Source organism: Loxodonta africana, chromosome 22 (assembly GCF_030014295.1).
Source record: "Loxodonta africana isolate mLoxAfr1 chromosome 22, mLoxAfr1.hap2, whole genome shotgun sequence".
Lineage (NCBI taxonomy): Eukaryota > Metazoa > Chordata > Mammalia > Proboscidea > Elephantidae > Loxodonta > Loxodonta africana.
In genome coordinates, this window is record NC_087363.1 from 21,969,818 (window position 1) to 21,983,137 (window position 13,320).

Here is a 13,320-nt window from a genome sequence, read left to right on the forward strand (position 1 = left end):
ATCCTTGCCTCTAAGGAGCATTCTGGCCGCGCTTCTTCCAAGACAGCTTTATTCGTTCTTTTGGCAGTCCATGGTATACTCAATATTCTTCGCCAACACCACAGTTCAAAGGCGGTCTTCCTTAATCATTGTCCAGCTTTCACATGCATATGAGGCGACTGAAAATACCATGGCTTGGGTCAGGCACACCTTAGTCTTCAAGATGACATCTTTGCTCTTCAACACTTTAAAGAGGTCCTTTGCAGCAGATTTGCCCAATGCAATGGGTCTTTTGATTTCCTCACTGCTGCTTCCATGGGTGTTCACTGTGGATCCAAGCAAAATGAAATCCTTGACAACTTCAATCTTTTCTCCTTTTATCATGATGTTGGTCATTGGTCCAGTTGTGAGGATATTTGATTTCTTTATGTTGAGGTGTAATCCATACTGAAGGCTGTGGTCTTTGATCTTCATTAGTAAGGGCTTCAAGTCCTCTTCACTTTCAGCAAGCAAGGTTGTGTCATCTGCATAATGCAGGTTGTTAATAAGTCTTCCTCCAATCCCAATGCCCTGTTCTTCTTCATATAGTCCAGCTTCCGGATTATTTGTTCAGCATACAGATTGAATAGGTATGGGGAAAGGATACAAGCCTGCCGCACACCTTTCCTCACTTTAAACCAATCAGTATCCCCTTGTTCTGTCCAAACAACTGCCTCTTGATCTATGTAAAGGTTCCTCATGAGCACATTTAAGTGTTCTGGAATTCCCATTCTTCTCAATGTTATCCATAATTTGTTATGATCCACACAGTCAAATGCCTTTGCATAGTCAATAAAACATAGGTAAACATCCTTCTGGTATTCTCTGCTTTCAGCCAGGATCCATCTGATATCAGCAATGATATCCCTGGTTCCCCGTCCTCTTCTGAAACCGGCCTGAATTTCTGGATTACTAGGGTCTAAACATGGCACAGTGGTTAAAAGCTCGGCTGCTAACCAAAAGGTTAGCAGTTCGAATTCACCAGCTGCTCCTTAGAAACCCTATGGGTAGTTCTACTCTGTCCTGTAGAGTCACTATGAGTCGGAATCGACTCGATGGCAACAAGTTTGGGCTTTTTTAAAATAATTTTAAGGCTTTCTTATTTTCCAAAGGGCTAACCCAAATTTGATATCTACTAGCAAAATACGAAGGTATCCATTTCAACAGAAATTCAATGACAGAATAATTTCCACTGTTTTATCTGTTAATTTGAAAGGAAAATTTAGTATCCCATTGATTTAATTTCCATCTCTTTGATTACCAGTAAGACTGAATGTTTTCCTTAATGTATTGTCTTGTAAAGGGCTTGTTTGTATTCTCTTCCAATTATATACTGGGGTCTTTACTGGTTTTCTTACTGATTTTTATGCACTCTTTATGCAGAAAAGTATTAATCTTTACAGTCATGTATGTTGAGATTCGCTTCTTACAGTTTACTGTTCGTCTTTTATTCATATTATTTTCAAAATCAGATAAATTATACTTCAGAAGTTGTCAGAAGATGGATTCGTTCTGGCTCTAATGTACACTCCTCAGAGGGCAACCAGGTAACAAATCGCCTCTCAGCAGTAGTTAGGCTAGAAAAGGAACTATGAGGTCTGGAATTAAGTAGGGAAAACAAAGTAATAACTGTTTCATTCTCTGACTGATTTTAGTAATAGAACGGATTTTTGTTCTTTCCCAGTAGAAAGAGTAATTTGGAGATGACTTTATTCATCCAAATCACTTCTTAACCTAAACCAATAAAACCTTCTTAACCTAGATTAGTTTATTTAAACTGTGCTTACCTGGTAATCTCTGGGTAGTCTGTCCAGTGAAATTTGAAAGACTGAAAAATATTGCTTACAGTTATCTTTTTACTGTAATTCAACAGTAGAATGACTATGTTGTGTTTTGAAGCTAAATGGCTATATTTCTGACTTTCCACGTGCATAACAGAGTCAGAATCATTTGCTACTTGTCACATCAATAGGTTAATAAGAACTAACCAGAAACTCTGTAACCTGTTAAAATGACAAAGGAAGACAACATAATTCTATTCATCAAAAGGAAAATTTTAAAGTATAATGACAATTTCAAACTTTAGGAAGATGGTATAAAAATGACTGTTTTCAACAGCCCGCTTTCCAATATAGCCTCCCACTTTCGATTTTTTACTTTTTCTTTTATGGATTGTTCCTTTAATGTCATGTCTAAAAACTTTTCACCTAAGCCTAGATCTTGAAGATTTTTCCTCTATTTTCTTCTAAAACTTCTATAGTTTTACATTTTGCATTTAGATATATGATCCATTTTAAGTTAATTTTTCATGTAACAGAAAATATTTAGGTTACGGTTATTTTCATTTTTATTTGTCTATGAATGTCCAACTGTTCCAATACCATTTGGTAAAAAGATTATCTTTCCTCCACTGAATTGCTTTTGCACCTTTGTCAAAAATCAGTTGCCCATACTTGTATGGATCTATTTCTGGACTCTATTCTATTCCATTGATCTGGGTGTCTACCTCTCCACCAAATACCACTCTGTCTTGATTATTTTAGCTATATATATATTTTTTTATAGTAAACCTTAAAATTAGGTACTATAGTATGACTTCTCCAACTTCTTGTTTTTTTCTCAAAGCTCTGACTATCCTGATTCCTTTGTATTCCCATATAAATTTTAGAATCATTTTGTCTAATCCAAAAAGAATCCTGCCAGGATTGTTTTAGGAATTATATCAAACATATTGGTCAATCTGGGTAGAACTTAAATCTTTAATATGTGTGACTTCTAACCCATAAACCTGTTATGTCTCTCCATTCATTCAGGTGTTATTTGATTTCTTTCATTAGTATTTTATAGTTTCAATAAACAGATTTTTTACAGTTTTTGTTAGATTTATACTTAAATATTTCACTTTTTTTGAACAATTTTAAGTGGTACTGTGTTTTACATTTTCATTTCTAATTGCTCACTTCTAATATATGGAAATACAATTGACGTGTGTATGCCTGAACGTTGAAGTGATATCCTGTAACCTCACTGTAAACTTACTTATAAGTTCTAGGAGGCTTATTTGTAGATGGTAGTGTTTTGTTTTTTTTGTAGATTCCTTGGCATTTCCTATGTAGCCAATCATAAAATGTCTGCAAAAATAAAGAGCTGTATTTCTTAATTTCCAATCTGTATGTCTTTTCTTCCCTTACTGCACTGATTAAGTCTTCTAGCAGTATGTTAAATTGGAGTGTTGAAAGCAGACATTCTTCTCTTGTTCCCGAAATCAGACAGTCTTTTACTACTACATATGATGTTTGCTGTAGATTTTTATAAAAGTCTTTTACAAGGTTGAGACAGTTTCCTTTTTAATTTCCTGAGAGTTTTTATCATGAATGGGTATTGAATTTTCTCAAATGCTTTTTCTGAATTAATTTAATTGATATGACCGGGTGGTTTTTCTTTTCTACATTGTTACTATGATGGATTTCACTGATTGATTTTCAAATACTGGACCAGTCTTGAATTATTGGGATAAAGCCTAAGTGGCCATGATGTATTGTTCTTTTTATTGTATCACTGGATTCAATTTGCTAACATTTTGTTGGAGATTTTTGTGTCTAGATTCATGAGAGATGTTGCTCTGCAGTTTTATCTTTTTGTACTGTCTTTGTCTGTTTTGGTATCAGGCTATCTCCCCCAACAACAACAACAACAACAAAAAGAACCTGTTGCCATCAAGTCAGTTCCGATTTTTTTTTTTTTTTATAGGACAGAGTAGAACTGCCCACAGGGTTTCCAAGGAGTGGCTGGTGCATTCAAACTGCCGACCTTTTGGTTAGCAGCCGAGTTCCTAACGACTGCGCCACCAGGCTCCATCAGGGTATCAGTGGCCTCATAAAATGAATTGGGAAATTTTCCCTCTTCTATTTTCTGGAAAAGATTACATAGAATCGTTATTTCTTTCTCAAATGTTTGGTAGAATTCAGCAGTAAAACTGTCTAAGCCTGGACATTTTTAGGGGGTGGGGGAGGTTTTAATTAGAAATACAATTACTTTAATAATTTTAGGGTATTCAGATTATCTATTTTGTTGGCTATTTGCAATTTTCAACATTTGGTCCATTCATTCAAATTGTTATTTATGTATATAGAGTTGTTTATCATATTTTCTAATCACCTGTTTAATATATGTGATGTCTGTAGTGAAATCCTTGTCTTTACTCTTGATACTGGTAGTTAACATTTTCTCTCATTTTGTCAGTCTTGCTAGACATTTATCAACTTTACTGATCTTTTCAAAAACTGGATTTTGGTTTGATTGATTTTTCTCTATTGCTTCTCAGTTTTTAATTTATTTTTTACTTCATCTGCTTTGGGGTTACAATTTCTTAATGTCATGAAGTAGAAGCTGGTATTTATTTAAGACATTTCTGTCTTTTTTTTTTTCTTCCTATGATAAGCACTTAATGCCATAGATTTGCCTCTCAGCACACTGCTTTAGCTGCATCCTACAGGCTTTGGTGTCATCTTTTCATTTTCACTCACTTCAATATATTTTTTATTTCTCTTGAGATCTACTTTCTCACCCTTAGATTATTTAGTAGTGTATTGTTTAATTTCTAAATGTTTTGAGATTTTCCTGTTTTCTTTCTGTTATTGATTTCTTGTTTGTTTATAGTCAGAGAATATCCTTTGTATTATTTCAATTATTTAAAATTTGGTAGGATATGTTTTACATATACCATATATCTTGGTGAAGATTCCATGTGTGCTTGAAAAGAATCTGTATTCTGATTTTATTGAGTGGAATGTTTTCTAAATTTTAATTCAATCCTCTTACTTGATGGCTTTGATCAGTTCTTCCATATCCTTGATGACCCTTACTTACTGTTATATCAATTACTAACAGACCCGTTTCCATCAAGCCGATTCTGACTCATAGTGACCCTACAGGACAAAGTAGAACTGCTCCATGTGGTTTCCAAGGAGTGTCCAGTAGATTTGAACTGCCGTTAACCGAAAGGTATACAAATCTTCAAATTTAATAGCTGATTTCTCTATTTCTCCATTCAGCTCCTTTGGTTTTTGCTTCACTCATGGTGTAGCTCTGTTGTTTAGTGCATAAACATTTAATACTGCTATGTCTCCTTGGTAAATTGACCCTTTTATCATTAGATTAAGTCCCTCTTTGGCAGTTTTCTTTGCTCTAATGTCAAAATTTTTCTTATATTAATATAGCCACTCTATCTTTCTTTTGATTAGTGTTTGCATGTTATGTATTTTTCTATCCTTTTACCTTAAAAAAAAAAAAAAACCCCATTGCTGTCAAGTCAATTCCAACTCATAGTGACACTAGCAGACAGAGCAGAACTTCCCCACAGGGCTTCCAAGGCTTTAATCTTATGGAAGCAGATGGCACATCTTTCTCCCATGGAGCAGTTGGTGGGTTCGAAGCACCAGCCTTTTGGTTAGCAGCCAAGCACTTAACCACTGCACCACCGGGGCTCCTCTTTTACTTTTAACCTCTTTTTATCATTATATTTGAAGTGAGTTTTTTATAAACAACATATAGGTGGGTCTTTTTTTTTTTTTTAATTCATCTTTGTCAATCTCTCTTAACTGGTGTGTTGTGATCATTTACATTTAATATAATTATTCATATGTTAGGACTTAAGACTGCCATTTTAGTATTTTTTGTTCATTTGTTCCCTCTGCTTTATATTTGTCTCTCCTTCCCTACTTTCCTGTGGCCTTCTTGAACATTTTTAGTATTCCAGTTTGTTTACAGTATTTTTTTATTATATGGCTTTGTATAGTATATCTAGTGATTTCTCTAGAGATTACAATATATATGCGTAGGTTATTAGTTTACTAGCATCACCATTTTACCATTTCAAGTAGAATACAGATATTGTTGCTGTTGTTAAATGTTGTTTTTAGGTCCCATCAAGTCAGTTCTGACTAATAGCAACCTTACGTACAACACAATGAAACACTGCCTGGCCCTGCGCCATCCTCACAACTGTTGCTATGTTTGAATGTAGATACCTTACCACAATTGACTCTTTATCCTCCCTACTTTGTGATAGTTTTCTTTTTAAATATTCTCTCTACATACATTCAGAACCACATCAATGATATAATTTTTGCTTATCAATTTTTTTAAATTGAAAAGAATAACTTATTTATGCTTCCCACTTCCTATATCATTCCTGATGTTTTACGTTTTCTTCCACTATCATTTCATTTCTTTTTGAAGACCTTCCTTTACAGTCATTCTTTTTAGAGCTGGTCTGCTGACAATACATTTTCTTAGCTTCCTTCATCTGATAATGTCTTGATTTCTCCTTCATTCCTAAAACATATATAGATACACTTTTTTTTTTTTTTTTTTGCTGGATATATAATTCTGGAGTAACATCTGTTTTTGTTATTGCTGTTTTTCTTTTTTCTTTCAGCAGTTGAAAAATGTTGGGCCACTTCCTTCTGTCTTTCATAGTTAATGAGGTGAAATTTGCTGTCATTCAAATCACTGTTTCTCTAGAGGTCATGTGTCATTTTATTTTGTTTTTAAGACTTTTCTTTGGCTTTAGTTTTCAGAAGGTTACTACAATATGACTGGGTTGGACTTCCTTGAGTTTACCCTGTTAGGAGTTGATTCAGCTTCTTGAATCTGTAGATTTATGTCTTTCACCAAATTTGGGAGATCTCCAGCCATTATTTCTTCAAATATTTTTTATTTCCACATTCTGTTTTCTCCATAGTGCACTAAGGCTACAAATGTTGCATCATTTGTTATTGCCTCACAGGTCTCTGAGGCTAAGTTCACTTTTTTAAATTTATTTTTTCTCTGTATTCAGACTGGATAAACTACATTGATCTATCTTGAAGTTCACTAATTTTTTGCCATTTCCATTCTGCTATTGTACCTATCCAGTGATTTTTAAGTTTCTAGTTACTACATTTTTAATTCTAAAATTTTCATTTGACTCTTTATGTCTTCTGCTTCTCTGCTGAGGTTTTCTATGTTTGCAGCACTTGTTTCAAGAGTATCTGTAATTGCTCACTGGAGATTTTCATAACAGCTGCTTTAAAATCTTTGATCATTCCAACATCTGTGTCATATCAGTTTTGGCAACTACTGATTGTTTTTTCTCATTAAAGTTGAGATTTTCCTGAATTTCATATGACAAGTAACTTTGGGCTGTATCCTAGACATTTTAAGTATTATACTATGAGGCTATGGTTCCATTTAAATCTTTATTTTAGCAGGTGGTCAACCTTTTTAGATTCTGAATTCATTCGCAGGCTCATTTTATAAACTAAATGTCAATTTAGTTTACAAAATCTCTGCAGTGCTCATCTGATTTCCCTGACCTGTGTGTTACCCAGATGACAGGACTCCACCCATTGACTCCTCAGCAATGTTCTTAAGTGGGGAGGAGTCCTACCTATCGTAAGTGAAGAGGGGTCCTACTAGATTTAGCAGAGTAGGGATGAAAAATAAGGTTTTGTCCACAGGGTTCAGTAGAGAGGGATACTGTCTCATTAAGGCAGGGAGAATTTCAGAATCTGTCCACAGTCTCAGCTGGAGAGGGTACCATGTCATCACTAGAAGTAATTAGTGGAAGACAAGTCATTCCATTAGTAGAAGTCAGAGTTTTGCCCATAAAACTCTTCATGGTAAGGACACTGCCTTGTTAACAATGGGTGGCAGTGAAATCCACAGTCTTGCCTACAGACTCAGCTGAGAAAGGTGCCACCTTTAAGTGCTGGTGGGGGAAGTCAGAATAGCAATTATAGACTGCACTGGAGAGGACATCTCCTTGTTACTTCAGGGGTGATGGGGTAGAAGACATGGCTCTGGCCATAGACTTCACTGCTGTAATGCCCACTGGGTGAGAGAGGGGTACAGCTTTTATTGTGGTGTTCACCCAAAGAATAGGAAGGTATTGTTAGAAGATTTCCATCCTGTTGGGCCATGCTTCAGCTTTTCTTGGGGCTATTTTTTATCTGCACCCATTGGCATTTCCAGGTTTCAGGCTTCTTTAGCACCCAGGCCAGAATAAATATGAGGCAAGAAAAAACTCCAACAAACTCACCACCGGGTCAATCCTTGAGTCACAAGGTCACTAGCCATTCTAACTTCTTTTCTTCACTTTTTACAGTTTTCTGGTAGATGACCTATATATTTTGTCCAGGATTTTTCATTGTGATTAGGGGAAAAAGCGAAACGGAATGTGTTTATGCCAACTTGTGTGGAACTAAAACCCTGTCACTTACTTTTACTGTAAGTATTATAATCATTTGTGTGTCCTATCACCCTCTACCCTCTAAGTTTCCTGAGGATAGTGGTTTTTATTATTCTTTCTATTAATTGTCCTAGCAAAGCGTCATGTCCTTATGACATATCCTTTAAGCTAAATTGCCAGGGGCAGGTTACCCAATAAGCAGGATATGCATGGGCGTACTTGTGCTTACTTATTAATCTGTAGTGGACAATTTCTCCTATTTTTATCACATCAAAAATGTGGTGAAACTCATGTAAAATTGGTCACTTCATATTAGTAAGTAAACACGAGTAAGCCTGTGCATACCTTGCTTAATGTAAACCAATGAACACTTCGCTTACTGGTTAATCTACCCCTGTAAATAGATACAAAGACACTGTTAACACATCCTCTTTGCCTTTACCCACCATCAGGCTCCCAAACACAAAGTTAAGTGACTCTCAAGTTTGTTCACCCATTCCGTAAATATTTATTTTGCAAAAGTATCTGGGCAGATAATAAGACAGCTAAGGTATCTGGGCAGCAATAATAAGACAGCTAAGGTCTGGGGTGTTATAAAACTTACATTCTAGTGATTGAGGTGAAGTGAGGAATCTGCAGACATATGAATAGCATATTTTCCTCAGGCAGGACAAAACTCAGCCTTCCATATTTCAGTTAATATGAGAAACATACATTTGAAAAACTGCAAATATTTAGAAATCTACACATGCAGAATTGGTATAGGTTAGAAAAGTATTTTCACTCGGTACCATGGAACTTTAATGATCCAGTAAACTAGTTATCAACTACTTACCACATATAGTTGTTTCCACAGACTGGCCCATTCTTGTAGAGTTGCTGTAACCTCGGTCACAATAGAATCTTCGAGTGGAACCACAGTTTCATACTGCCTACAACCAGAGAGGAGAGACAGCCATATTATCTTTGATAAGATCTCAGAACACTGCTGTCTTTTTCAATGTGCTTAATTCAAATTTTAAATTTGCACAATTATAAATAAAGGTACATTTGATTGTGCTTTACATGAAAGTTTACACAGCAAATTATTTCCCATTCAACAATTCACACACAAATTGTTCTGTGACATTGGTTGCTGTCCCTGCAATGTGTCAGTACTCTCCCTCATTTCCACCCTGGCGGCCCTATTTCCATCCCTTCAGTTTCTCTGCCCCTTTTGCCTTCTCATCTTTGCTTTTGGGCAAATGTTGACTGTTCAGTCTTGTATAGCTGATTATTTACGGAGCACATTCCTGCCACATGTCATTGTTTATTTTATAGGCCAATCTATTATTTGGCTGAAAGGTGACCTCTGGGAGTACGTTCAGTTCCAGGTTAAAACAGTGTTTTACGGCAATAGTCTCAGGAGTTCCTTAGGTCTCTATCATTCCACTAAGTTTGGTCTTTTTTTATGAATTTGAGGTTTGTTCTACATTTTTCTCTCATTGTAACCAGGACCTTCTATTGTGTCCCTGGTCAGAGCAGTCAGTAGTGGTAGGCGGGCACCATCTAGTTTTTCTGGCCTCAGACTAGAGGAGGCTGTGGTTCATGTGGCCCATGAGTCTTATGGACTGATTGTTTTCTTGAGTCTGGTTTTCTCCACGCTCCTTTGCTCCAGATGGAAAAAGACCAATAACTGTATCTTAGATAGCTGCTTTTAAGACCCTAGATGCTATTCACCCTACTAGGATGTAGAATGTTATCTTTATGAATTATGTTATGCCAATTGGCCTAGATGTCCCCTGTGACTATGGTCCTTAGCATTCAAGCTCAGTAATTCAGTCTTGTGAGGTGTTTGGTTATGCCTAAGTTTCCATAACTGTGTCCCCTAAGTACTCTGTTATATATATATGAATACACATGCAGCACACACAAATATGTATATAGAAATATTCACAACTATACCTATATATGGAAACCCTGGTAGTGTAGTGGGTAAGTGCTACATGGCTGCTAACCAAAAGGTCGGCAGTTCGAATCCACCAGGCGCTCCTTGGAAACTCTATGGGGCAGTTCTACTCTGTCCTATAGGGTTGCTAGGGGTCGGAATTGACTTGATGGCAACAGGTTTGGGTGGTTTTTATACCTATATATACACACAGGTGTACTCCTATACAACCTCCTACACCTATTTGGCATACATATATACATGTTACATCCACTCACAGATTATCGTTATTACTGCTGCTGCAGGACTGTATATGTTATAGTATTTACCTTAAAAAAAAAAAAAAAAATTTTTTTTTTTTTTATTTACCTCAGTTGCCCTTTATTCTTATGTACTTCTCAGTGTCTTCCTTTGCCTTGGTCATGTTGTGCTAACTTCACCCTTACTGTGTACTGTTTTCTCCTTCACCAAAATTAACACATGTCTACTATCTAGTTTATGATTCTCCCTCCCAGCCTCCCTGCCCCAGTAACCCTCAAAGAATGTTTCTTTCTGTGTGTAAATCTATTCTTGACTTTTTATAATAGTGGTCTCATATAGTATATTTGCCCTTTTGTGATTGACATATTTCACTCAGCATAATCTCCACATTCATCCATGTTATGTTTCACAGACTCATCATTATTCTTCATTGTTGCATAGTATTCCATTGTATGTCTATAACAATTTATCCATTCGTCTGTTGGACACTTACGCTTTCTCCAACTTTTTGCTATTGTGAATAATGCTCTAGTAAACGTAAGTGTGCAGTGAACATGGGTCTATTCATGTCATTTCTCTAATTTCTTTAGGATACTGGATATCTCTAGAATACTGGATAGGATAGTGGAATTGCTAGATCATATGGTATTTCTATTTCTAGCTTTTTGAGAAAGTACCATACCATTTTCCATAGTAGTTGTACCACTGTACAATTCTACCAGTTGTATATAAGAGTTTCAATCTTCCCACAACCTCACCAACATTTGTTGTTTTGTTTTTTAGATCAGTGCCATTTTTGCAGGGGTGAGATGATATCTCACTATAGTTTTGATTTGCATCTTTCTAACGGCTAATAATCATGAACATCTCTTCATGTGTTTGTTGGCTCCCCAAATGTCTTCTTTGGTGAAGTGTCTATTCATGTCTTTTGCCCGTTTTTTTTGACTGGATTGTCTTTTTGTTGTTGTGGCATTAAAACTTTTCAATATACTTTAGAGATCAGACCCTTGGCAGATATGTCATTGCTAAAATTTTTTCCAAGTCTGCAGGTTCTCTTTTTACTTTTTTGATGAGCACAGGTATTTAATTTTTAGGAGATCCCAGTTATCTAGTTTATTTTCTGTTGTGCATTTTTAGTTACATTTGAGAGTCTATTTTTGCCATAAATTAGGACCCCTAGTTTGTCCCTAACTTTATATTTTTAGATTTAACATTTAAGTCTTTGGTCCATTTTGAGTTAGTTTTTGTATATGGTGTGAAGTATGGATCCTGTTTCATTTTTCAGCAAATGAATATCCAGTTCCGCCAGCACCATTTGTTAAACAGACTATTTTTCCCCCACTGAATGGACTTCAACCCTTTGTTAAAGATCAGCTCTCCATAACAAAAAAACAGGAAGGATTTATTTCTGGGTTCTCAATTCTGTTCCACTGGTCTATGTGTCTGTCATTGTACCAGCAGCAGGCTGCTTTGACTACCATGGTTGTAGTCAAACAAACTTCTGAGATCAGGAAGTGTGAGACCTCCTACTATGTTCTTCAACAATGCATTAGCTGTTTGGGGCCTCTTTCCACATAAAGTTAGAGATTAGTTTTTCCATTTTGTTACGGAACATTGTTGGGATTCGGATCAGACTGCATTGTATCTATAAATTGCTTTGAGTAATATTGACATTTTCAAAATGTTAAGTCTTCCAATCCATGAGCCTGGTATGTTTTTCCATTTATGTAGGCGTCTTTGGTTTTCTCATCTTTGGTGCCACTCGTAGTGGTGTTTTTTGGTTTTCTTTGTATAAGTCTTTTACATCTCTGGTAAGATTTATTCCTAATGTTTTATCTTTTGGAGGGCTATTGCAAATGGTATTGTTTTCTTGTCAGTGTAGAGGAATCCAACTGATTTTTTGTATGTTGATCTTGTACTCTGCCACTTTGCTGAACCCTTCTATTGGTTCCAGTAGCTTTCTTGTGGCATCTTTGGGATTTCCTATGTATAGGATCATGTCATCTGCAAGTGGGATAGTTTTACTTCTTCCTTCCCAATTTGGATACCCTTTATTTCCCTTTCTTGTCTGACTGCTCTGGCTAAGACTTATAGTGCAGCACTGAATAGGAGTGGTGATAATGGGTATCCTTGTCTAGTTCCTGTTCTCAGTGGGAACACTTTCAATCTCTTTCCATTGAGTATAATGCTGGCTGTTGGTTTTGTTTATATGTCCTTAATCATGTTGACGAATTTCCCTTCTCTTACTATGTTGCTCAGAGTTTTTGTCAGGAAAGGGTGTTAGATTTTTATCAAATAGCTTTTCTGCATTGATTGAGATGATCATGTGATTTTTTTCCTTGGTTTTATTTATGTGGTGAATTATGTTGATTGTTTTTCTAATGTTGATACACTCTTGTATCACTGGTCTACATCCCACCTGATTGTAATGTATTATTTTTTTTGACATGCTGTTGTGTATCCTCCTGGCTAAAATTTTGAGAACTTTTGTGTCCATATTCATGAGGGATATTGGTCTGTAATTTTCTTTTTTAGTGGTATCTTTGCCTGGTTTGGTATCAGGGTTAATGCTGGCTTCATGGAATGAATTAAGGAGTATTCCTCCCTTTTCTACAGTCTGGAATAGTTAGAGAATTGGTGTCAACTCTTTTCTAAATGTTTGTTATAACTTTCCAGTGAAGCCACCTAGGCCAGGTTTTTTTTTTAATGTGCGGAAGTTTTTTTACGATATCTTAAATTTCACCTTTTGTTATGGGTCTGTTTAGGTTTTGTACCTCTGTTTGTGTTAATTTAGGTAGCGTGTTTCTAGAAATTTTTCCATTTCTTCTAGAGTTTTTCAAATTTGTTAGAGTATAATTTTCCATAAGCTTCTGTAATAATC

General features: G+C 35.9%; 1 protein-coding gene across 1 annotated transcript in view; it reads right to left on the reverse strand.

The window, feature by feature from the left end:
* The window catches only part of DOCK3 (dedicator of cytokinesis 3), a 572,157-nt gene that overhangs the window by 318,039 nt on the left and 240,798 nt on the right, over positions 1-13,320 (reverse strand). The window contains exon 5 of the mRNA XM_064274461.1: positions 9,087-9,183. Coding sequence (XP_064130531.1) covers positions 9,087-9,183 — 97 coding nt within the window. The remainder of the gene's footprint in view (positions 1-9,086; positions 9,184-13,320) is intronic.